Genomic DNA, 25,797 nt, shown 5'->3' on the forward strand with positions numbered 1-25,797 from the left:
GTGTGTAAAATGTGCCAAGCTAGTATAATGAGATGGACCTACAGGAGTGTGTGTGTGTGTGTGTGTGTGTGTGTGTGTGTGTGTGTGTGTGTGTGTGTGTGTGTGCACGTTTGATTCATTCATTCTTTCATTGTGGAAATGAAGGTTTTAGAGGAAACCCAAAATCTTTCACCCCAAGGGCATCGCGTGTAATCACCGCTCCCACTCCCAATCTGTCAGCAGGAGTTGGAGCTCAGAGCCGGCGATAGTCGCTCCAACACTGCGGAGGGATTCAGAACCATTAGTCCCTTGATGGGTAATTATGTGCGTATAAATAAACGCAATTAGTTCACGCACGCTCGGATGATTTCACTTTCTGTTTGCCTCTCCATACAGTAATAGTCTCAATATGTTGTATTGATCATAAAAACAAATTTAAACAGAAGTAGAATCAGATAACCCAAAGGAGCAGAAAAATGTATAAAATGACACAAAAGGTCACTTATTAAAGTCAGTATTGACCATACGATAGAAATATAGGAGTCATTAAATGGAAAATCTAAATAAATAAGTTAACAGAGCAACAAAATGTGATGTTTATTGTTAGAAATACAAAACTGTTGATAAAATGTAAAAAAAATCAAGCATCAAACCAAAGTCTTCGAAGAATTATGGATCATTTTAAAGGTCACACTATTGCGTACTGACACACTGAAGTCCTAATATAGCCTGTAGCCTATAGGAAGATCTAATATAAGAGGATATTGAAAGGAATATATCATGTTAATATAAATTCACTGAACTTTTCATCACAGAAATATCATTCAAATGTCATAAAACTAGAAAAATACCAACCTATGATCCGTCATCTGCGCATGAAGACAAACCGAGTGAGAAGTGAAAAAGACAACTGCGAGCTCCCGTCACGTGGTGCGCTTTATGATTTGTGCGCTGTGGATTTGTCTCCAGTTGGGCTCGAGAGAAGAAGAGACTCTTCACACTTTGCGGAGCTTTTGCTCTTACCTCAGCCAAACCAGCCGCGCGAGAGCATGAGCGGATCCGTGTCTGGGCTTCCTCCCCGGCGGTTCGTCCTCCATGCCTCCGTCTAAACAAGTTCATTTGATCTGATGTTTCCCCTCCGAGAGTCATTTCGGAGAGAATGCGTCTTCTCGTTTTTGCGACTTTATTTGGAGTCCTTCTCGACGCAGGTAGGTAGCAAGTTGGAGATACTGCGGCCCCGTTTCAGTCAGCGTGTGGAGGCGCAGTGTGGAGCGCATGTGTTCAGCTTGTATGCAACAAAAACAATTGCTTATTGTGTAATATGTGCTAACTTCCTTCCTATCCATATCCGTGCGCAACAGAGGGTAAATGTCAATATTACAAAACATTATTGATTGTTTATTACATCCATACAGGCTATACTGTTCCCATGTTGATGCCAATTCAATTTAGAAAACAGAACTATTGCCTTTTGGTAACTAATTTCCTCTGCATAAAGTATGTAAAGTCTGTGCGTAAAATCGGACGTCCAGATCTGAATACAATACAAACATGTAGTGGCTGACTTTATATACTTTTGGGGGAAACTTAAGGAACATAAATAATGGACGGTAATGTTGCGTTTTTAGTGCTGGTGTTGCGCGCTGAGAAAGCAGCGCTGTGCTGGACTCCTCTGCGCTGTTTTGGCACAGAGGGAACAATATAGAAATACAGATTCAGTCCAATAACACCCTTAAACATGATTATTATGACCTGTTGGTTTCTATACTCTAGTTGATGAATTTTCTTTGACTGAGGGATTTTCTTCTTGTCAGTATAAGTGTTAGAAAAAATGTGAAGATGTTTCCTTTTTGTGCCATTTTTCTCTCGCTGGTGCTCATAAGAGGAAATAGGCTGCACTTTCCAGAGCTGTTACTACACCTGTGTCTGGTTTTTATCATATTATATTGTTGTTGTGTAGAGCCTAAAGTGATTACAGTTAACAGGATTGTAATTAGAAGATATTGGTTTTGCACATTCTGAATACAGAAGGTGTAATGATTTGGTTTATTTTTTATATCACCATCTGTTTTCTGTTGAGGAAAAAAAACGCTGGATTCTGCCCTCAAGTATGACATATATTCCCCCCAAAACAAGTTTTTTTGTTTTCATAATCTCCTCCCAGGTGATGGATGGAGCTTTCAGACATTTGCTTGGTTTAAAGTAATTATGCTGGGGTTGTGATGTTATATGTGGACCTTTTTATCAGATGCGTTTGACACCGCTGTCAGTTGAGATTAATGCTCGGTGCCATTTCAATGATTAAACTACTAATATAAGTCAGTGGGGACTGATATCCTGTGTGGTTTATTTAGGAAAGAAATGGCTTTAAGTTGTAATGGAATGCTAACATAAGATGCAGCTATCTTTTAGAAATACTAATTGACCCAATAGCAGCTATATATAACAAGCCAGTGTGCCAACTAACACTGACTGATGTAATTACTTTTCATTCTCAGCTCTGAAAAATATTCAGAGGTTCAATGAAATGGATAAACGTCACCATGACCTATGATGCAATGAATTGTGGAAATATGTCATGCATGTTGCAGAGGAGTATTGCACAGCATGCATATTGTCTGCAAAAAAGACAAGACACTATCTATGAGGAGGATTCAAGCAATAAGAAAAGCCCATCCAGGCAGCTTTAAAAGCATCAGATAAAATGTGCAAAAGCTACGAGAAGTGCTGTATATTATATTTACGAGAAGACGCTGTAGCAGTCGTACACTCAGATTTTTACTACCTCAGGGGATGGGAATTCACGCGGGCAATCTCTGCACTGGCAGTGTACATCAAGTCCCTTACTGCCGGTTCGTATTGTAAATGGAGCTTTATCACCTATAAAAGTCCATGGGTTAAAAGGGAAGTTAAAGTAACCACTCTGCTGATGTGCTATTTTCTTTATTAACAGTTATTCTCACTTCAATATGTGAATCTAGAACCTCTCTGTTGACACTCATGAGACAGCCAATAAAAACGGCTGAAAAAACACCTACGATTAGACTTGTCAAAGGACTTGATCATGTGCTTTGTAAAGTCACAAAACCTCGGCACTGTCCTTCTGCTGTGTGCCATTCGTCTTGTTTGGAGGTGCAACGCCATCAAAGGCTCTCGCACAAAGGCCTCTGCTTGCTTTAAGAAAACAAAGAAGAAGAAAAAATGTAGCCTACAGATTGGATTCACAAAATGTATGGAATGACAATATAGTCTTTAATGCACTCTAAAAGGACAAACATAATGTATGCTGTCATGAAAGGAAATCATAGAAAATAGGTGACATTGAACTAGTTGAGAAATACTCTTATTTGCTTTCTTGCTGAGAGTTAGATGAAGAGATAGTTACCACTTAGTGTGCGGTAAGCCAGCAGGCAGGTTAGCTTTGCTTAGCTTAGCACAAAGGCTGGAAAAAGGGGAAACGGCTAGCCTGCCTCTGTCCGAAGGTAACAAAATCCACCTTCCAGCACATTAGTTGGCTTTTCCAGTCTTTGTGCTAAGCTAAGTTTACCGGCTACTGGCTCACTGTACCTACAATTTACGAGTATATAGGCTACCTGTCAGCTGTACGTTTTTCACATATAACATTTGTGCTTCAAATTCTATGGCCATTTTACAAAATGTTCCAGACAACAGATGTAGCTGAAGCCAAATTGTTTTATGTTGTGAAGAAGGGATTGGCTATTTATGTATGATACTCATCCATAGGAAAAAATCTTCAGGACTCAATTATGTCTACAATACCACTAATGATTGAATCTTTTTGCACTCTTGTTTCTGCTGCATGGTGCAGGAGATGCCCTTCAGATCCAGTGCTACCAGTGTGAGGAGATGAAGCACAATGACTGCTCCACGCCAGAGTACATCGTCAACTGCACCGTCAATGTGCAGGACATGTGCCAGAAGGAGGTGCTGGTCAAACCCGATGGTAAGACACAGTTTACAGTACATCTGTATAAATGCTTGGGACTGATATGGATTGAGGTATTTTCTATTATTGAAATACTCATTTGGAGGATTATGCATCCTTTAGTGGAGGTAGGCTCTCTTGGTTTTCTTATTCCTTGAAGGACAGAGTCAGTTAAGATTGATTGTTGAGGATGTAAGACACAGGCTAGGCCAGCCAAAAGTAAAAAAAATGTATCTGCAGAAGAAAGGTGACCGTCTGGAAACCGGAGACGGAGCCGCACCCAGCACTCGGTAGCTATGCGCCCTCTGAGCATTACGTTTTATTTCTTTGCCATTCAGATGAGGGTAGCCTACATTATTAAGTCGCTAAGCACTTGCAATTTTCTTCATGACACAACAGAGCAGGCAATTAACATAAATTCTGATGTCTCAACTGGGATTAGCCGAGACACAGTCATAAACAAGGTTGTCTGGAAATCAGCAGGTCAAAAAAAATATCGTTTATAAAAAAAGAGTTTTTTGCTATAATGTGACATTTAGTCAAGTCATGCAAATGCAACCTACGTAAACCGCTGTGACGTTTGCACCTGTTGGCATTTTAAAATGACAGAAAATACTCCTCATCAAGGATACCCAACCATCCATTTTGCTTTCCTCCAAACACTTTTAAATCCTCATATGTCTGGCTTTCTGACCCAGTAGAAGAGGCCGAGCAGGTTACAACAAAATCCTCTTTTGGTTTTCAGTGTAATAGGCATCGTTATCTGTTATTCTGTCTCTTTGTTCAGCTTCAAAGATGGAGAGAGAAGCATTGATTGATGAGTGGGGATTGACTGTGTAAAGAAAGCACAGTCTTGCAGACAAAGCATCAGACAGTGTAACGCATTAGTTTTTCCATGACCCATTCTACATTGTCTTTGCTCAATATGAGACATCTCTGTGTTGTTGTGTCGCTCCAAAACCCCAGCGAACACTATCTCACTGGACCACTTGATTCGGCTCATTCGTCAAAGACTTTCCTTCAGCTGCAACCGACACAACATTAGATTAGTTTTGCACTGTGTTACAGAAAATAAAATCGGTTCAGCCTGCAGGGTGCCCACTTAACCGTAATGGGAATTTGGAGGGTGGTGTCCTTTTTTTTTTTTTTTTTTTTTTTTTTTTTAGCCTTTCCAAAACCAGAAACAAAAGAGCAAAAGTATAAGGAATGGATTAAACTGTGTTTATCTGCTCTAACAAGTAGATGCTAGATCCCACCAGTTACATGTGTCGACATCAACACGGGCATCAAGACTACTGCGCAGGCCGCAACACTTTGGCTTCAACACTATTGAACAAACGTTAGTGCAGTGTTTACATTTTCCATGCACTGCGACATGCTATACTGTCAGGGAAACCTGTAATCTAGGTTGCCGTCGTTGTTAATTTCTCCCCAATTTTGGATTACATTGCTTCTGGAACATGTCCCGTTGTATAGCTTTTGTTTTAGAATCCTTTTATTGGTGATTTTTCACCGTAGAAAGTGATGCTATACTACGTCGCAGTCGGTCTCCGGCTGCACTGACGGACGGTACCAGTTTCCTGTTGTGTTACCTAATATAACCTTACATCAGTTACATCCAAAATGCCTTTTCGCTTTTAAAAAGTGTTAAAAGTGACAATGCTGTTTAAAAATATTAACATATGAAGCACTTTAAACAAACTCACGGAACTGATTTAATAAGCCAGCTAGCTACAGCCAGGGCAAGTCGTCATTTCCCATTGGAAAAAGTTAGAAAAGAGAAGCTTGCTTTTGTTTACCTCTGTCTGAAACCAAGGACACATTATTTAATTGTAAATGCACATGTTCTGAACAAAGATTAGATGTTTATAGAGCAACCTAATGTATAGCAAGGCCAAGATAAATAAGCATGTACCTCAAATTCTGAAGCAAGAGCTTGAGGTCAAGTTTTTTATTTGGTATGGTGAACACTTTACATAGCCTACGTGTTGTGAAGGGTATGAGACAGGTGGCTTCATAGTTAGACACACTATCTTGTAATTGGAAGTTTGCAGGTTCAGTGGCTGCAATCATAGCTTTGTGTGATGTCCTTGAGTCATAAATCTTCACCGCTACAGATGTGCATTTCACACTTTGCCTTGTGGGACACGGTAACTGATTGCTGATGCTTCCTGTAGAAACAAGTGTATGACAAACACAAACTGCTCAGCTACATATTTCTCCTACGTCATAAATAAAAAGCATTCCCAGATAATGGAACAACCAACAGACATTGAATGTGTGTGAATTTGATTTAATCAAAAGTTTTTCTTGTCTAACAGGAAAATTTAATTTGCCGAAAACACAAGATAAACGACACAATAGGAATGCCACATGAATGATAAATTACCTGACACATCCTATGATAGAAGCACAATATACTGTATACGAATATATACCAGATGGAGAAACACTTCATAAGGGAGTCAGTGGCTCGGGAGTGCAATAAAAAAAGTTACAGCATTACAGTATATGAGTTTTTCTTCTTCATACAAGCATACAAAGTGTCGTAACATATAGGCTACCACACACTGACAAACATTGCTTAATAAGAGCAGACAGGAAGTCAATAGCTCCATAGCCCTGTAGTGCAATAAAATGCTGCAGCATTGCAAAACACAAGTCTGTTATACGTTTCATCTTCAATCTAAGCAATCCAATTACAGCAGGGGGAAATGAATCTGTTGTTTGCAACATGCTTAACATCTGAAAGAAAGGATGACTGGCCAAGAACTGTGCTTTCTCTTATTTTTTTGCAGGAATCCATTATCGGAAGTCCTGTGCCTCCTCTGGGGCTTGCCTCATCGCCTCCTCTGGCTACCAGCAGTTCTGCACCGGCAGGCTGAACTCAGTCTGCATCTCCTGCTGCAACACGCCGCTCTGCAACGGGCCCAGGAGGAAGCGTCCCGTCCCTTCGGCGGCGATGTCCAACCGGCCACTTCTCCTCTCCCTGGCCTTCCTCCTGCTGCTGCTGGCGCTCCTCCCTGTGACGTAGACCGGGGATCACATCACGTCTCCACCGTACCGTTTGTTTTCTTTAGTCCAAAACAATAGAAAAGAAAAGAACCCTCACTTTGTTGCTTTTGTCAGTTCATTTAACCCTCATGTTGTCCTTGGGTCAAATTTGGGACGTCGAAATAAATGCCGAAAAGGGAAAAGCGTAAAAAATGTTGAAAAGGTGACAAAAACAAAGAAGAAAACGTCAAAAACGTTGGAAAAAGCATCAAAAAAAGTCAGACAAAGTGACAAAAACGTTGAAAAAAAACAACCAAAACATCTAAAAAAGCTATAAAACTGTTTTCATGATCGACGGCAAGACAACAGAAGGGTTAAGTTCACACTGCCCACTTAGAACTAAATTAGGGCTTGGAAACGAAGGCTTGTCAAAAGGTTGAATCTTGGCATGTCATCCTGCAAGGTTTAAGATTTTGGCAGCGGGAGAGGGAGGCGGAATCAAATCAGGTTCTCCTTGCAACTTCAGCTAAACCAGATATTTACCTTCTATGGTGACCTATCCAGAAATAAATAGCTTTTAAAGGACAGGCTTGACAAAAATACGCAAAATACGCTAAATGACTTTCTGGTGGAGAGTTTGATGGGAAGATTGATACTACTATTATGTCTGTCTGTTAAAATATATGGCTACAGTCAGTGTTGGTTAGCTTAGCTTAGCACAAAGACTAAAAACAGGGGGAAACAGCTAGCCTGGCTCTGTAACTTACTAATTAACACATTATAATGCTGTTTAATCCGCTATGTCTTGGCTAGGTGCAATTGCCTGGCAACCAAGGCCAAGAAATCATGTTTTTAACCCCCATAGAATGGTAAATTATTATATTATTATCATACTTTTTTGTATAGATTAGACAAATAAGATATACTATGTTATTTAGTGAGCTGGGAGGTCGATTTTGTTATCCTCAGACAGAGCCAGGCTAGCTGTTGCTGTATTTGTGATAATAAGCTAAGTGCTAACCAGCTGCTCGCTGTAGCCTTATATTTAATAGACAGATGTGGGAGTATAGTAAGGATATTTCCCAAAATGCCAGGAAATCTACAGCATGCAATGATCATTTATGCACATTTTCATTGTCATAGATTGCCATGGGAGCCCGGACCTGTGATCACTGCTGTGACACACCGAAGGAGCAGATTTGGACACCACCCTGGCTTTTTATCCTCTCAGCGTCGAGAAAAAACACTGAATCTGATCGATATAACACGGTGAACACTGAGGATGACACTGGCAAACTGGAGAAGTGGACGCATTTGGAGTATTCTGAATCATTTATTGCTCTTGTTGCCAGAGAAGGAGCATCCAGTCTGCAACCGAGGCATCTCTCAATTTCTTTGCTTTCTGTCAAGTGGAGCATTTTTGTGAGGAACCTGCTCTGGAGTTATTTTCTGGTTATTACATGCTGTAAAAGGTACTGGTAGAAGTTATTGTGGAAAAAGATATCTTTAAGCTTTTTGGGGTTTTTGTTGATTCATGGTTCGAAGCAGCACTGTTGGTTTTCTTTCTTGATGTTAATGTTGTTGCTGTTGTTGCTCTGAATACACAGACATTGGTGAGAACTGACATTACAAACCCAAAAAATACACTTATATTCTTGTTATTCTTATATTCTATATGTCATGATGACAAAGGCACTTTGATTCAAGCAAATATGAATTTGAAGAGGTATCTTGCAGCATATTAATTATCATATGTATGCATATTTTTCACTGCCAGACAGTATTGATTGACATTTTACTTCTTGGAATATGAAAGATGCTGAAATAGTTTTGGACAGTCTGTTTGAGTTATTGCTTATTAATCCTTGCTTATAAGATTTAAAAGTTGATTCCGTCATACAAGGAGCTGATTAGATGTATTAATTAGACATTAATATTCCATATGTTCCTTTGTGAAATGAGACATAGTGCAGTATAAGAACAAGTTATAAGCACAAATACATTCTCACTGCAAAAAAAAATGCTTCAGGTTGATATCAGCAATATTTCCCTTTAAGTTTAGATTTATTTCGAAGAATTAAACATATGCCCAAATCATAGCTATTATTGCATGTTGCCAATGCTGTAGACCAAATAATGTATTTCATAATCTACACCAATAAGAATACATTTGGCTTACTTTATGGATCTTATTTCCATGTCCAGATGGTCATTTTGTGAAAATTGAAATTTCCCTTCAAATTATTTATTTCTATTTCATGAAATGTTATGTTATTGTTTTATTTATTTTTCAATCTGTACAGTATTATATTTATATGTGTTGAATGTGCTGTGGACAACAACAATTCAGGCATTCTTTAACTGTATTTTGTTGCCACACATGATGGTATTAACGGTCTAGAGCCAAGAAAGAATGTTGGATATTGATAAAAATTATAATTTTCAGACTTATTTCAGAGCATCCTTTGACTGTTCTGGAGACAAAGGTTTCAGACAGCTATGGTCCATCTGATAAATGTTCATCATGGCAGTTTTTTGACTGGTCTTCTGTGAAGAGTAACACTGTATTATGCTGATCTGTGATGTAAATAAATGTTGCAGAAAAACTGACCTGTCCAGTGGCTATAGTTGACTCGTACATAATCTGTTTTACTGTCATTTCTAAAGAGGTTGCAGGAAAGCAAAAATGTAATTTAATACTGATTATAGGCAGTTGTTGGTTTCCAGAGAAACTGCCACATTTACACCCAAGGAAACATTCATTATTCAATTATTGGAAGCTTTACTCTCCATATACGTTTGCATGCTTTCCTGCAAACAGATATCACATATTTCCAACATGTTCTGCTGACTTGCTATGAAAAGACTCTCCAGTAGAGCTTAGATCGGCCCAAAAAATCAAGCCCGAACCTGCCCGAGCCCGAGCACGTTGTGAAATCTGTTTAGAATAATACAACAAGGACGAAGCATGTAAACTGTGCTGTTTGTTTAGAATGGAACGGATCGCAAGTGGATCCGAATGAAGAAACGTAAAAAAAAAGAAGAAACAATGATGAACAACATATTGTTGTCACTGCCCACGACTTGTTTAAACTGCTTCCATACCTCCGACTTTCCTCCACACATGCTTAAAGTTAATTCTCCTGTTTTTCTTTTTTTCTTTACATCTTCAAGCTCCCGGTGTGATGCGTGCGAGAGGAGACTCCGCGCATGACACGTGCTGCATTTTGTAACTGCAGCCTAACTTTTGTACACATTTGTTACTTTTATATAGCCTATATATATATTTATTATATTTCTGATTATGGCATAGCTATCTCCCCACCCAAATAGGATAATAAGGTAATGGATAAAAAAAAAATTAAAAAAAATTGCTTGATCAAGGGTCCGGCCCGAGGATGTGGCGGAAAATAACGGCCCGAGCCCGACCCGAGGTCCGGTCGGGCTCGGGTCGGGCTCGGCTCGGCCGAGAATCTAAACTCTACTCTCCAGGTTATGCTATAATTAATTAGAAGTAGCTAATTGGACTTTCCCACACTGTCCATTTTCCTTATAGAGTAATTAATATCAAATTAAGCCATTTTTATAGGAAACCCACCTACATAATAATTATTTTTTAGTAAATTATTGGGAACTATAAAAAGCTGTAAAGTCTACAAAATAGTCCCAAGAATAGGGCTCCCCTGTTGATTGGGGACACCATGTCAACACCATGTCCTTCACAATAAAAAAAAAAGAATAAGGAAAAAGCAACATTTTGCACGTGCTTTTTTTGACCTCTTTGGCTCTTCTTTCTATGTTGGCTACGTTTTTGCTGACTTTTTTAGGGCTTCATGTCAACCAAACTGTAAATGAGAAGACTGAGACATGCAATAATACAGTCAAAGATATTTGACTTTTTCGATGAAATAAAAGCATGTCAATAAACTCTACATGTCTGGCCCTTGATGTGATTCTCATTTTCGAGTGTGGCCCTCAGAGAAGTTGAGTTTGACACTCACACTGCTGAAGGTTGAACAGTGTTACACATTATTTGACTTGGCAAAAGGAGCACCGGTGCAACAACATCCACATGCAGCCTTTCAGCAGCTTAACAGTAGAATCCACCTCACCTCAGATATAATGCATAAACTTAGGCAGGTTCGGCAGAGGGAGGGGATGACTTTATTTTGACTCTCTGGGAAATGAAATCCACCAGCATTGGTGGATTTCATTTCATTGGTGGTCCCTGGGAGCTTATTTGGGCCAAAATGTTCTCTCCGTGTCTTTAACCTTCGCACAGCCAGACTGAGGACGCCGTGGAACCAGTGTTCTATTAAATTAACTACATTTCAGTATGATATACCATCACTCAGTGACTCATCTATTGATTATGTTGTGCATTGTGCAACCTGTGGTTTCCAAATGGGCATGCACATACATTTTTACAGTGTCTTTTCAGACTGTCTTGTGCTATGATTTATGCATTATTGAGTGAAGTCTTCGAATACATTCAACATTTTCTGACTGTGCATGAGTCTACCTGTGAGCATTTTCAATAACTAAAATACTGTTATCGCCAGCCTGCACTGAAACTGATAAAAGACTTAAATGAAAGAGAGGATTAAGGTTTTGTCAGAATGAGCAGTGAATACAGATTATTAGACATAATCTACTCTGTATTACACCCGTCGTACAATGGCTGTTATTGTCTTGTGACAGATTCCAGCAGAATGCAGGTAATTCAGCAAAAGATGAGATATGAGAGATGTGCCTCAGTCATATATTGTGATATTGAACTAAAACACCCGGCATGTGAAATACTCTCAGCTCCTTATCTGGTAAACCAGTATTGAATCCTAGCAGTTTTAAAGAGAGAGAAGCATTCACTGTTGGAGACACAATGGAGCGGCTCCCACTGTATAAATCCTGCAGTCCACAGATGAATTCACAATAACTTTGCAGAAAGATGAGAAATATGTTCCAAACACAGCAATTAACAGCTTAAATGAACACAGTGATACCAGATGGCTTCAACTTGAAGGTATTAGCAGCAAAAAGCATGGTGCAGTGCAGTGGTGGAATGTAACTAAGTACATTTACTCAAGTACTGTACTTAAGTACAAATTCGAGGTACTTGTACTTTACTTGAGTCTTTTACTTTTCATGCCACTTTCTACTACTCCGCTATATTTCAGAGAGAAATATTGTACTTTCTACTCCACATTAATCTGACATTTTTGGTTACTAGTTACTTTACAAATGAATGTTATTTAGTTCATAAAATCTGATGTTTTATTATAAATTAAACTACCCAACAATATAACGGCCTACAAGCACAGCTGAAATGATGAGACCATTGAACACTTAGCTGATTGACAGAACTGTTTTAATCGTTTCCAGTTTCTAAAATGGGATGATTTTTCTGCATTGAGTACTTTTATTTGTAATACTTTAAGGACATTTTCCTGATGATACTTACATACTTTTACTTAAGTAACATTTTCAGTGCAGGACTTCTACTTGTGACAAAGTGTGGTATTAGTACTTTTACTTAAGTCAAGGATCTGAATACTTCTTCCACCACTGGTGCAGTGTGAGGGCGCGCCTGTGTGACAGAGCATCATTAAGCCTGAACACAGAGGCGGTGGAGGAAGAGGTAGAAGGAGTCAGGACTGACAATCACAGAGGGGAAGTGCCGACTGCAGATCTCCCAGGATTAAGAAGCAGCAAAAACAGGAGATTATTAAAAATAATAAGGGCCCACCTCTGCTTTGCTCTAATGACGCGCACACACACCGCAGTCACATTAAAGCTCTGGCGGTGGAAATACTTCAGTTGATGAGGGACCGCAAGTCATCTACTTTGTTTACTGTGTAGGCCAAGTGTATTGGAAAGGGGAAATGATCTATTCTTGTGTGGGTGGGACGTTTTTTTTCAGGGGAGATAGCCGGACAAACGGGGCAGACAAGATCAAAAACCTCCAGAGACTCTATTGCCCTCAGTTCAGCTACATAGATAGATACTGTACATTGTATAGTTATAATGAAGCAGAGCTATCCATTTAAACGCACCTACTCTCATTTATTTGTATTAGATATTATTCATGAAATATGTGTAGCATCAATAGGCATTTTGCTATTGATTAAATGAATGAATTAAAATGAAATTCTATTAAATTATAAGTTCCATTAAACATATTACATTGGATATGAATAAGCCTGAGGAAAAGCTTGCATAGGCTACAACAATTATCCTAAATCTGATGACTTAGCAGTCAACTTGATACAAGCTAAACTTTATTTTCACTTCAATCCACTTTAGTGCAGTAACACAAATCTTCATTCCAGTAAGTAGGGCCAATAAAGAAAAGTAAACACAATTACCCCCCCCCCCCCCCCCAAAGTTACACAGTGCAAAGAGGAAATTAATCTGCGGCGGTGGGAAAGTTAACAAGCATTAGACAAGTGTTAAATACATTGCACCTCTGCAAGAACCAGAGAAATAAAAGTGAATGGCTTGAAGAATGGTTGTAAAAAAAATCCTTAGGTACGCTGATTTTTTTCCATTCCAGGAGGAATGTTTTGATAGATGTAGTGGTGGATGGGTCAGAAAGATTGAGCCAGCAAAAGGTGGGGTTGCAAGCCGTAAACATGTTTTTTGTATGCTATTACAGTAAGTGACTATTACAGTTGTTCCTTAAAAATGAGAGCACTGGTGCCCTCTAGTATTCAGAACAGTGACACACAGGGATGCAATGAGCATGCAGAAAATGGCAGGGAAAGAAACTACACATGTAATTTTTCTCTCTGTTATTGTTCTTAAACTTTAAATAACCCAATATTCATACTGATTCATCACTCGTTTATTCCTCCCAGTGAAGCAATTTGTAAACTCACAAAGATAAGGGTGGTATAAATAAAGTTCATTCTGATAGTTACTCGTCAGTTGGTCTGGATAATTGCCTGATAAGACCAAATCCAGTGTTTTCTAATCATTATACAATGATGTTATTGCTCAGTTCAACCAAAAAGAGAGGACAAAAGACACCACTTGTGTTTTGTACAATTCATCTTAGTAATATAAAAAAAGGATAGGCCTTTTGATAGCGGGCTCCTGGCGAATATTTTGCTCCAGCACTGACGATGCTGAAACAAATTGTTTCATCCACAGTTCCTGATAGAGAGTTTCCATCAAGTGTGCCTGGCTCCACAGCGAGTACTGTTCCTATCAGGAGAAGCAGAGCCGAGGGCTTTTTCTAGGAGGGTCAGCACTGTGAAGAGACTCTTGTGTGAGTGATGAGTCTGCCTGAGGACAAAGGGCCAATGTTCTCAGGCCCTGGGATTGGTCTTCATGTGGTAAGGCGCGGAGCCAGAATCAAGCCCTAAAGTGCCTTGATGCTCATATATTGTCTTTATCAGTGGCCATCCATGCAGTCATGGAGGGTGAGGACCATTTTGTCTGGCCTTTGATGGCACCTAAATCACTGATATCATCTGGTGGAGTCAGCAGGGCGAGATGAGGTTATCAACTATTTTTTTTGTTTAATGAAAAAACTCTGTAAAAAGACAGAACATACAATTACAAAGCTGCTTGAAACATTGTTTTTAACATTGGAACCTTTAAAAATATATTTGATTTGTATTTTATATGTGTACACAATACATCGAATATATATTTCTTAAGGAAGTTTAAATGTAAACCTATAGTAATGATATTGTTGGTTAGTTATGCTATTTTCTTTGTCATGCAATACAAGTCCGAGTGTGTGCATTTTTTTGCATTTTAAGAGGCTACTTTTATATTACATACTGTTTGTCTGATTGTTTTATCCTTTATATTTCTTATTTTCCTTCTCGTTCTACTTATTATCATTTATTGCACACTAGTTTTAGCACAGCCTTAAAAGTATGCCACCATGCATAAATGCATAGGCCTATTATAAATACAACTTTTCTTCAAATCTTTGAGTCTTCCTAAAACTCAAGAACTCATCTGAAATTTTACAAAAAAATGGAGCCCTCATTTAAAAACTGATATATTCTCCTTTATTTTTTAAACATTTAATTTAAACGTTTTACCATTCAGTTATAATAAGTTGCAATAACAGTCTCCTTCCACTAGGGGTCCGTATGGCGCATTTGAAGCTGCTGACTCTGCACTAGAAGAAATTTCCCCACACCCGGAAGCCGTTCAGAATCGGCCGTGACTGCTACTCATTCAGGTTGCAGCGATTTAAATCAGCCTCTATTAAGATATCCGTTCATATCGGGTGCCCGGTATATTCGCGTGTAGATAGATAGATAAAGGAGAGCAAGCATGGCTGGTCGGCTACCGGCTTGTGTTGTTGACTGTGGCACAGGGTAAGTGACAACAGTAGACGGCTAGTTAGCGTTAGCTTGGCTTTAATAGACGGCTGTCAAACTTCCAGCTAACGCCCAGTCTAGCTGAGTAGCTTCAAAGATGCTAACGTTTCTTTTGCCACATCTGCTGTCTTGTTTATTCTTATGTCGTCTTTAAAGCCATGGTTAATGCTGCAAATTAGCAGGCTAAAGTACTAAACTGCTTCATCTTACATGGTTTTATTCTCAGTGCAGCGGTATCGTTGCAATTAGCTGCTGCTAGCTACCCACCGAAGCTAATGTTACTTCCTGGACAATCCTTATAGCCGAAATCATAATATCCAGATTATTTTGGGTGTTACTACCATGGTGTATAATAGGTTACTACCTAGCCAACACTTAAACCATAGGGAAGCAACTGTAACTCAGCCTTTATCCTTGTTTTTTCCCTTTTTAGGTACACAAAGCTTGGTTATGCAGGAAATACAGAACCACAGTTCATCATACCTTCATGTAAGTAAATTACTCATACAGGTAATCAGTGGAATCAGACACTACAGGTGAATATGGAAAATATGAATAGATATCACCCTGTAACTTTCCCCAGTGGATACAATTGTTTCTTTTTAGTTTTTCCTGAAATGTTATGTTTAAATATACAAATTATGCAATATCTTATTAAATATGCACTAATACATACATTGCATACATATATTTGCAGAACAGGAGTTTGAACCTTAGATAAAACCAGGTTAAAAATAAGAAAATGAAAAAAAAAAAAAAATGCCCAAAGCACGGAAATTCGTGTTATTTCAACTGTAACTTATCATAACTAAGTATTATTTACTTTTTTTTTTGGTCAATTTATTGAACATGTTAAAAAATAAAAATAACACAAAGTAAAACTTATAAGCAATAAAAAAGAAAAACAAACGAGATAATCAGCAACATATAAGCAACAAATAAGCAATTTAATACGATAATGTGTAATATAGTCAGATAGATATATATATACACTTCCCTTTTTATTGTATCTGCTCTTAAAAAAAGACATTTCCTGAATGTGGCGGAGTCTGAACACAGCATACAACAGACAAAAGGCAAAAAACTAAAAGAGCAGCGGCCAGAAAATCAATAAGTAACATCAGTAGGCAATAATCGATTATGGTCTGTCACTGCATCGATGCAGAATCGTCTAGGTCCACATCGCGATGCATCGATGCAGGATTGCAAGACCTGGCAGCACATCACCCCAACTCTCATCCACCTTCACTGGCTCCCAATTAAGTCCCGCATCACATATAAAATCCTCCTTCTCACCTACAAATCCCTCCATGCCCTGGCCCCACAGTACCTCTCCGACCTCCTCCATCCACACCTCCATCCATACACCCCACCCCGAAACCTGCGGTCCTCAGACGCTTGTTCACCACAGCCTACAACCTCCTTTAGCTTAGCCACAGTAATTCTGTAAAGTGTCCTTGGGTTTCTTGAAAGGCGCTATATAAATAAATTATTATTATAATGATTCATTTCAAAACCCCTAACTGCAATACCGTGAAACCGTGATATTTTTGCTGAAGGTTATCATACAGGGTTTCCGCGGGGTCTTAAAAAGTCTTACGTTCGCAGAAGTATTGTGTTCTAGGTCTTAAATCATTTTAAATAGGTCTTCATTTTCCTACGTCCATGCAACGCTACCTCTAACGCTCAGTTTTTCTTATTCCGTGGTGTTGTAGTATCATTTTGCTGTATTACAAATACAAATGAGACCAACATGCAACTTACATTGCAGCCAATCAGCTTTCGTGTTATTGGCGCGAGTCTCTTTCAGATTGTACCACAGATATAAAACAGATTTTAAACTGAAAAAACGGAATTTAGTGCTTAGTTGATGTTGTGATAAAGGTCTTAAATTGAATTCATAATGGCCTTAAAAATGTCTTTAAAAAACTTTTAATTTGACTTGGTGAAACCTGCAGAAACTTTGTCATACCGTCCGAATCTTATACCGGCCCATGCCTAAGCTCTACCCATTTTCATGATCACGTCCAGGTATCGCAATCAAAGAATCAGCCAAGGTCGGGGACCAGGCCCAGCGCAGGATGATGAAGGGTGTTGATGACCTGGACTTCTTCATCGGGGATGAAGCCATCGACAAACCATCATATGCAACAAAGGTAGACAGGAGCGTTGAAATGAACCACATGGGATGTTTAGTTTGTGAAGCAGGTTGATCAGAGACTTGACATTTTCCCCTCTTCACTTCCAGTGGCCCATCCGTCACGGGATAGTGGAGGACTGGGACCTGATGGAGAGATTTATGGAGCAGATCATCTTCAAGTATCTGCGGGCAGAACCTGAAGACCATTACTTCCTTTTGGTAAGACCAAAGCTGTATACATTATCAAGAGTTACAGCCTCAAATGTGCATCAAAATGGCATTGAGACAGGCGAGTCCCAGGCAGTGTTTCTTTTATTTTCTACTTAACTATTTCTGACTATCTGTCTGATTTTTACTACCAAAAGACATGTCTAATTTCCTGAAATAAAAACAAACAGGAAAGAAGTTTGTTTGTAGCGTAATTGAAGTTTCTGTTAGCTGCATTTGTCGACCTTTTCTAGAAAACAAAATGTAGAATAGTGGCTTAAAGTCATTCTGTGTTCACATCCGTTTTCTGTCTCTCTCTCTCTCCAGACAGAGCCTCCCCTCAACACACCAGAAAACAGAGAGTATACAGCAGAGATCATGTTTGAGTCGTTCAATGTCCCTGGCCTCTACATTGCTGTTCAGGTAAAACCAAAAAAACATTACAGCACCTGAAATCAACACTTGCCTTCAGCCACACAGCCAGCCAGTATTTTAGTCTAAAGTCTTCCAGCCATAACTAGGAAAGCCATTTTGGGCTCATTTGAAACCAGACTTGTGGGCTGTAGATAGAATGAGGTAGTGATTCATAGGTTCATTGGGGAAATGGCAATTATCACTTCTTCTTTTTTAAGTTTCACAGTCTGTTTTTAAATGTCCTACTCCTGCACGATGTCATTCAGTAGTTCTAATAGTTGTTGCCACATTGTTACCCGAGACAGTGTTTTAAGCCAGTGCAAAACAGTTAATCTTTACTGTCTCGACCCTAACAACGTCACCTTGCAGGGTTTTCCCTGCCATTGTAAGGTTTAGGTGCAGAACCCGAGCCGTTTTGGGCAGATCCTAAGCCGAATCAATGTAACTGAAAGACTTTCTCAGATCTAATGATTGTAGTTGGACTTCTTCAGCAAGTTTTGTCTTTAACCTTTTTGAGTGTTATGTATTTATGATCTGCTCTAGCTTTTCCAACGTTTTCTGGTCATTCAATTCAATTACAATTATCCTGTCAACGATTCGACCTCACGATGCCTCACGATGCGTCACTTCCTCAATGTTATTATATTTTGCTACACATGGTTTTCATCAACAAATTCAAGCAGTCAGATATATATAAGCTCCCATTTTTAATTGCATCTGCTCTTAAAAAAGACACTTCCTGAATGTAGCGGAGTCTGAACACAGCAGACAACAGACAAAAGGCAAAAACTAATAAAGCAGCGGCCAGAAAATCAACAAATAACATCATTAGGCAGTAATCGATTATGGTCTGTCACTGCATCGATGCAGAATTGTCTAGGTCCACATCGCGATGCAGTGATAATTTTTTCCTATTTAGTAGTATATAGGAGCTTTTTTGTAATGATTGGTGACCTCTCCTCGTCAGCTGCTCCTCTCTCTTGTGGGGTACCTCAGGGTTCCGTTATTGGGCCCCATTCTGTTTTCTTTATATATGTTGCCTTTAGGGGCTATTATAGGCAAGCACAACCTGTCATTTCATTGTTATACAGATGATTTGCAAATTTATTTGCCTATGAAAGCAAATGACAGTGTCGCACTAAACTCCCTGCTTAGTTGTATTAATGATATTAAGTTGTGGCTTTCACAAAACTTTCTTAATTTGAACGAAGATAAAGCTGAGTGTATTATTTTCAGTACTTCAGGCACGCAAAATGGTCCAGCTTTGAGTTTGGGAGCTCTGGCATCATACACTAGGTCAGCTGTCAAAAATTTGGGGCTTACTTTTGATCGCAGCATGACATTTGACAAGCAGATCAGTAATGTTGTTAGAAAGAGCTTTTTCCAGCTTGGTCTCCTGGCTAATGTTAAGCCTTTCCTGAGCAGGCACGACCTAGAAAAGGCTATTCATGCCTTTATTAGTTCAAGGTTGGATTACTGTAATGCTCTTTATGTTAGTCTGAATCAGACCTCCATCTCACACCTTCAACTTGTTCAAAATGCTGATGATCGCTTTTTAACAAATACATCTAGATGTGCACACATCACTCCATTTCTCTACACCCTACATTGGCTCCCTGTGCGTTTTAGAATAGATTTTAAGATCTTATTGTTTGTTTTCAAGGCCTTAAATGGCCTGGCCCTGGAGTATTTGTCCGAAATTTTAACTTTGCGTGAGCACAACCGGTCATTGCGACCTTCAAATCAGCTGGTTTTAGAAGTCCCAAGGTCTAGGTATAAACTGTGGGGTGATCAGGCTTTTGCAGTTGCTGCCCCGAGACTCTGGAACAAGTTACCCCCTGATATCCGCACTATTACAGATGTAGCTCTTTTTAGGTCCAAACTCAAAACCTATTTGTTTAGACTGGCTTTTAATACATAGTAGTGGTGTGACAATTTCACTCTCCTGTTTCTTTGTAACCTTTTCTGATTTTACTGTTTTATGTTTCATTCTTTTTATTGTATGATATGTTGTTTTTATACTTGATTCCTGATGTAAAGTACTTTGGATACCTGCTGGTTACTGTAAAGTGCTATATAAATACATTTTGATTGATTGATTGAACTACAGAGAGATGCTAAATGACCACAGAGACCCCAAAACAACCCCAAAGGAAAACAAAAATGACCAAAAAGAGACACAACACGACTACAAAGAGAATCAAAAACCCACAAAGAGACACAAAATGTACAGGGGAATTGCTTTTTGTTTGTAATTGAAAAACATTAACATTTTCTTGAGGAAGGACGCCTAAACCCCACGCCAAATACCCGCATCTAAGTCTTCCACCAACCGAGGGAAAACACTGCCTTGTTTTTAAGGACGGTAATAATTCTGTTTTATTAAACGATAAGTGATTTTCTTGCATCAGGCTGTCCTGGCGCTGGCTGCCTCCTGGACATCCAGACAGGTGGGAGAGCGGACACTGACCGGGACTGTGATCGACAGCGGAGACGGAGTCACACACGTCATCCCAGTGGTGAGTGCTGCAATTTCCAGGTTTTATCGATTTGCTCCTAACTTGTTCTCAACCCTAAACTTGGAAGTAAAGTTTATCCATATAGCACTTTTCACAGATAAAAATCACAATGAAGTGAAATACAATAAATAAAAGACATAAGAATATAAAGGGAAAACATAGGTACATAAAATCAGTCAGCAATAAAAGTCCTTGTCTAACTCAAAGCCTGTTTGAATAGAAAAGTCTTCAACTGCTTTTTAAAATAATCCACAGAGTTTGAACAACGTAAAGAGAGGGGCAGTGCATTCCATCGCCTGGGTGCCACTGCCTTAAAATGATCGATCTCTGGTTTTAAAATGAGTGCAGGGGACCACTAACAGGGTTTTTCCTGGCTCAGAATGGGGCTTTGGGTGGGCATGACAGTAAGGATGATTGGTCCGCATACAGAAAGGCAATGACTCTGTGTTACCTTAATTGACAGAAATCTATGCATTTTGCTGTTATTTCTGACAATTTGATAAAAAAAAAATGCAAAAGGTCTATAAGACCTTTTCAATGGAATTCCATTGCTAGGCAACAGCCTGGCCCCTTGTTAACTTGCTGTCAGTTGATGCCATTCACATACACTGCAACAGGAAATCTACTTGGGTCCATTTAGAATGTTTGTTTATTTTTTTTTTTTTTATTATTATTTGTGAAAAGGTCTGTGAACAGTGAAAGTGACTGTGAAAGAGACGTCTGCTGTATAAAAACCCAATTTACAAAACTGCTTAAAAATATTAGTATTTAAATACTGCCATAAAAATCACTGGGAGAGTCCAGTGCAGCCTGACTCTGGAGATAAAACTGAGGTCAGCGCTCATATTCAAGTTTATGTTCTGCTTGTTCAACGTTGACGTTAAAATTGATAAATTGCTCTTAAACACATTTAGAGAGGATTTGAATTGCTATTTTTACTCTCAATTCTTATCATTTTGGTGCTGGTGGTTTTCCTTCGGGGGTGGCTAAAACGTTTTTGGGGGGTGCCAGAAATTCGTCTATGCAGGAATAACCCTGATTAACAACAAACTTGTGTGCCGCTCTGTTTCCAGGCCGAAGGCTACGTCATCGGGAGCTGCATCAAGCACATCCCCATCGCTGGTCGAGACATCACGTACTTCACCCAGCAGCTGCTGAGGGAGCGAGAGGTGGGGATTCCTCCGGAGCAGTCCCTGGAGACGGCTAAAGCTGTCAAGGTCAGTGTTCTTTTCTGCCATCTTTACTAGGGCTCCACAGTTAATCTCCATTTTATCCAAATCGCAATATGGACTAGTGCAATATCCAAACCACAGGTCAAAGGTAAAATATGTGTCAAACCATTCTGAATGAAGTACTGTGGTGCTGCAGAGAAATCCCGGCCTACAGATCCTACCTCACACGTCCTCGCAAAAATCACACTATAATCATTTTCATTTTTTAAATAACAATGAGAATAATGATACAAAAATCATCATTCCCTGCAATATGCTGAATCATATGGCAATTGCAAAAACTGTATCTTCTTAGTATCAAACAATCACTTCCTGTGGGTTTGAAAGGTGGAGAAATGTGTGTAACAAACAAGACATTTGTGAATTTCACATTCTAGCCTCACCTGGTGCAGCAAAGTATAAAGCTGATAGCTCACACAGGAACAAGTAACAATTAGATTTTGTATTGTAGTCAGTTTAAGGATGTTATGTTCTTGCACTTTCTTGCAGTGTTTCAGTGCTTCTTTACTGAAACCTGCAACAACAAAAAAAGGCCCCATAACAGGAAGCGATACACTCAACAGATGATTCTGGTTTTAGTGGTTTTAGTGTCATGGCGTCCCTGTCATGGATTCCTCAGCCTGTCCACTAGATGTCAGTGCAGCTACAGAAGCATATCACTCACTGCAAGTTTTAAATAGAAAGATGTTCACCTCACGCAAGCATTTCAGAGTCAAAACATATGAACCATTATATATTTAATACAATATTAATCCATATATAACCAAAAGTTTTATATGACATCTGGTTGTGTTGGTTTTGTCACATTGCTTTAGTAGCCTCTAAAAGTTGTACTGTATTGTTTTAATTTGAATTATTTTTAGGAGCGGTATAGCTACGTCTGCCCCGACCTTGTTAAGGAGTTTAACAAGTACGACACAGATGGCTCCAAGTGGATCAAACAGTACACTGGCATCAACTCCATCTCCAAGAAGGAGTTCACCATCGATGTTGGCTACGAGCGCTTCCTGGGGCCCGAGATCTTCTTCCATCCTGAGGTTTAATCCAGAGTCTTTTAAGATATATTGCAGTTGCTGCTGATAGATGATGCAGCTTAAAGTGTCAGCTTGTCAGAGTGAAATTTTTTTTTTTTTTTTTTACCAAGCGGAATTCCTTGCCTTGAAACTTACTATCTTTTTTTGCTGTTTGGTCTCGTCCAGTTTGCCAACCCAGACTTCACCCAGCCGATCTCAGAGGTGGTGGACGAGGTGATCCAGAACTGCCCCATCGATGTCCGGCGTCCACTGTACAAGGTACAGAAACTCTACAGCTGCTACAGTGCCAGTAACGGTTAGTCTGTGTATCTGTTTTTATATCAGCGTCTGCCTCCTCTGTGTGTCGCAGAACGTCGTGCTCTCCGGAGGCTCCACCATGTTCAGGGACTTTGGCAGACGCCTGCAGAGGGACCTCAAAAGGTCTGTGGATGCGCGACTGAAAATGAGCGAAGAGCTGAGCGGCGGCAAGTTGAAGGTGAGGAAAGAGGATGAAGATTAGTCTCAAAAAAACCTTTGAAATGCATTAATGCATAATGCAAAATGTTTTTTTTTCTTCAGAAACGTTTACAGGAAGTGGTGTTTTTTTTGTTTCAATATTGACTAAGTTATCCTCTCTGTTTTGCAGCCCAAGCCCATCGATGTGCAAGTCGTCACTCATCACATGCAGAGGTATGCGGTCTGGTTCGGAGGATCAATGCTGGCGTCTACTGTGAGTATCAAAACGGTGTTTTCAGCTTCTCTAACAACACATAATCACCCCTCCTGCAGCCTTTTCTATATAGTTTTGACATTCAGCACATAATTAGAATAGAATCTTTGTTGAGAGTTTTCACTTGAAAAAAACTTGTCAGATATAAACAGCAAATGGCAAAAGTTTTTTCCATAACCCCCAGACTTTGGTAAACCTGGGTACCGAATTTTACTTTTAAGACACCGACCGAATTGCCTCTAAATGATCAAATATCGAAAAAATGCCTCGTCATTCAATACCCATTTTCAATCCCTAAGGAGCAAATATCATCAGTGTCAGTGAGCCAATAGGCATGCAGCATTCTTCTACTAAGATTTTATAATGTTTGTGAATGGCTGTCTAGCGTTACGCGTTGTAGAGACACACAGGAAAAACTCTGAGATGGGGCTCACGTACAATAAAAAGATTTATGCCGTAATGTTGTCATTCCTTTTTGTTTTATAATATTGGTATCCAAAAAATTATCCTTTTAGGAATCGAAATAAAAGTCACGTTATTGGTTTCGTTACCAGTATTGAATATTTTTAAACGATACCCAGCCCTACCTTTGTCAGACTAAACACAGCACACACGCTCATATTTTTATTGAAATGTATTGAAAATGTTCTGGTACAGGATATAAAGTCCTCTATTCCAGACTCAAACAACACAAAAACAAAAACGATGTAAACAAATTTGAAGCACATTGATTGATGATTAAAAATGACTTGCATTTCATAAATAAGTACAAACAATAAATACAACAAATAAATTACAAACAAGCTTTATAGTTATAGTAAACATTACATCTTTTGACAGACAAAATGTATCCAACCTGTTCTTGAAAGGGAACGCACAACTTCTTCTGGAAACTCGTTCCATGCTTTTACCGCACAAAGTGTGAAGAAATTCCTTCTCTTTTCAGACATGCATGTTCTGGGGTAAAGTTTTAGTAAATCATACCTATTGCTCCAAAACTAAAAGATCAACCGTTACATCATATATTCCATGTACGAGCTTATACACCTGAATTATATCTCCTCTATATCTCCTGTACACAATAGTCGGTAAACTTAATTTTCTCCATCTTTCTTCATAAGACATTTCATTCCTGGGATTAATTTAGTAGCTCTTCTCTGGACCTTTTCAATATATTATTGCAATCATAGATGTTGTCTTTACTTCTGAAATGGGAAAGGAAATGACCCTAACGAGGAACATTTCTGTTTTGGCAGCCTGAGTTTTACCAAGTGTGCCACACTAAGAAAGACTACGAGGAGATCGGGCCGAGCATCTGCCGCCACAACCCCGTCTTCGGAGTCATGTCTTAGGACGTCGGAAGACGGCATTCAGCGGGGGACCAAGGAAAACCAAGGAAGCGCCCTAAGACCTCACATGCTGTGGAAGTCCCATGAGCCTTTGCACGGATGCTCCCGACAGACCTGTTCATTCGGATAAAGCAGTGGACCAAACAAACTGCCAAAATAGCGGCAACATCCTCACAAATTAGAGGAAGGAGGTGACTCAGCCCAAAGGATCCTTCAAATAAAATGTTTACTGCAAGTAGGTTAATAATAGGCGATAAATCTTTAATTTCTGCGTGCCTCGTATATGTACTTATAATATCCTCACAGGGTTGTAATATGTAATTAATCAACATAAGTCCTGTATAAATGCACTTCTCTGTGTATATGGGTTGGGCTCTTGCTATATGTTATATACTCTAAAAGAAGCAGGACATGCTTAGCTAGGTCATTTTCCACAAACTTCATTGAATAAAACACCTTTTGATCATTAAGTCATCAAATGGGTGCTACATACCCCAGAAACCAATCACCAGATATACTGACCATTATTTCTGTCTCTTTTTTTGAAAATGTCCTTCAGTACCTGGATGGAATATTTATTTGAATTTAGATTATTACAACAAGTCAGGCATTTAAAAAAAAAAAATATTACTAATCTGTTCAAATAATTTTCTCCAGGTTTAATTGAGACTAAGTCTTCGCTTTCCTTTGACCTTTTTTTGTTTATTTGTATTAATCATCTCTCGACCAACCTGTCTTTAAAAAAGAAAAAAATGAAGTCATATTAATATATGAACATGCAGTTTGAATGACTGTTGTTGGACCATCACTGTTGCCTAGATCTCAGTTATACTGGATAGCCTTGTACTGTACCAAATCTGGATTTCAATGCTGGCATTCCAATAAATGCCAAGGAGACATTTCTACAGTTGTGATTTCTGTTTTTCAAG

General features: G+C 39.1%; 2 protein-coding genes across 3 annotated transcripts; both read left to right on the forward strand.

The window, feature by feature from the left end:
- The first annotated feature begins 894 nt into the window (after window positions 1-894).
- Window positions 895-9,526, forward strand: LOC116044515 (ly6/PLAUR domain-containing protein 1-like). 2 transcript variants are annotated; one of them, XM_031291785.1, is made up of 4 exons: window positions 895-1,187; window positions 3,809-3,943; window positions 6,724-6,990; window positions 8,063-9,526. In XM_031291785.1, the coding sequence occupies exons 1-3, from the start codon at window positions 1,139-1,141 to the stop codon at window positions 6,957-6,959; spliced, it is 420 nt and encodes a 139-aa protein (XP_031147645.1). In that variant the 5' UTR covers window positions 895-1,138; the 3' UTR covers window positions 6,960-6,990; window positions 8,063-9,526. The 2 variants fall into 2 exon arrangements, with proteins under 2 accessions (XP_031147645.1, XP_031147644.1); XM_031291784.2 differs by having other exon boundaries at window positions 904-1,187; window positions 6,724-6,985.
- Window positions 9,527-15,049: 5,523 nt separating this feature from the next.
- Window positions 15,050-25,770, forward strand: LOC116044500 (actin-related protein 3). The gene is made up of 12 exons (XM_031291755.2): window positions 15,050-15,261; window positions 15,698-15,753; window positions 17,296-17,420; window positions 17,513-17,623; window positions 17,939-18,034; window positions 20,437-20,544; window positions 21,618-21,761; window positions 22,640-22,813; window positions 22,976-23,068; window positions 23,160-23,285; window positions 23,436-23,519; window positions 24,776-25,770. The coding sequence occupies exons 1-12, from the start codon at window positions 15,218-15,220 to the stop codon at window positions 24,869-24,871; spliced, it is 1,257 nt and encodes a 418-aa protein (XP_031147615.1). The 5' UTR covers window positions 15,050-15,217; the 3' UTR covers window positions 24,872-25,770.
- The last annotated feature ends 27 nt before the right edge of the window (window positions 25,771-25,797 follow it).

Source organism: Sander lucioperca, chromosome 24 (genome assembly GCF_008315115.2).
Source record: "Sander lucioperca isolate FBNREF2018 chromosome 24, SLUC_FBN_1.2, whole genome shotgun sequence".
Classification (NCBI taxonomy): Eukaryota; Metazoa; Chordata; class Actinopteri; order Perciformes; family Percidae; genus Sander; species Sander lucioperca.

Bases quoted from the DNA above. Each gene is read 5' to 3' on its own strand.
- LOC116044515 (XM_031291785.1), top strand. From the start codon at position 1,139: ATGCGTCTTCTCGTTTTTGCGACTTTATTTGGAGTCCTTCTCGACGCA. The intron at 1,188-3,808 runs GTAGGTAGCAAG...TGCATGGTGCAG, and splicing joins TGGAGTCCTTCTCGACGCAG to GAGATGCCCTTCAGATCCAG. The intron at 3,944-6,723 runs GTAAGACACAGT...ATTTTTTTGCAG, and splicing joins GGTGCTGGTCAAACCCGATG to GAATCCATTATCGGAAGTCC.
- LOC116044500 (XM_031291755.2), top strand. From the start codon at position 15,218: ATGGCTGGTCGGCTACCGGCTTGTGTTGTTGACTGTGGCACAGG. The intron at 22,814-22,975 runs GTTTAATCCAGA...GGTCTCGTCCAG, and splicing joins AGATCTTCTTCCATCCTGAG to TTTGCCAACCCAGACTTCAC. The intron at 23,520-24,775 runs GTGAGTATCAAA...CTGTTTTGGCAG, and splicing joins GATCAATGCTGGCGTCTACT to CCTGAGTTTTACCAAGTGTG.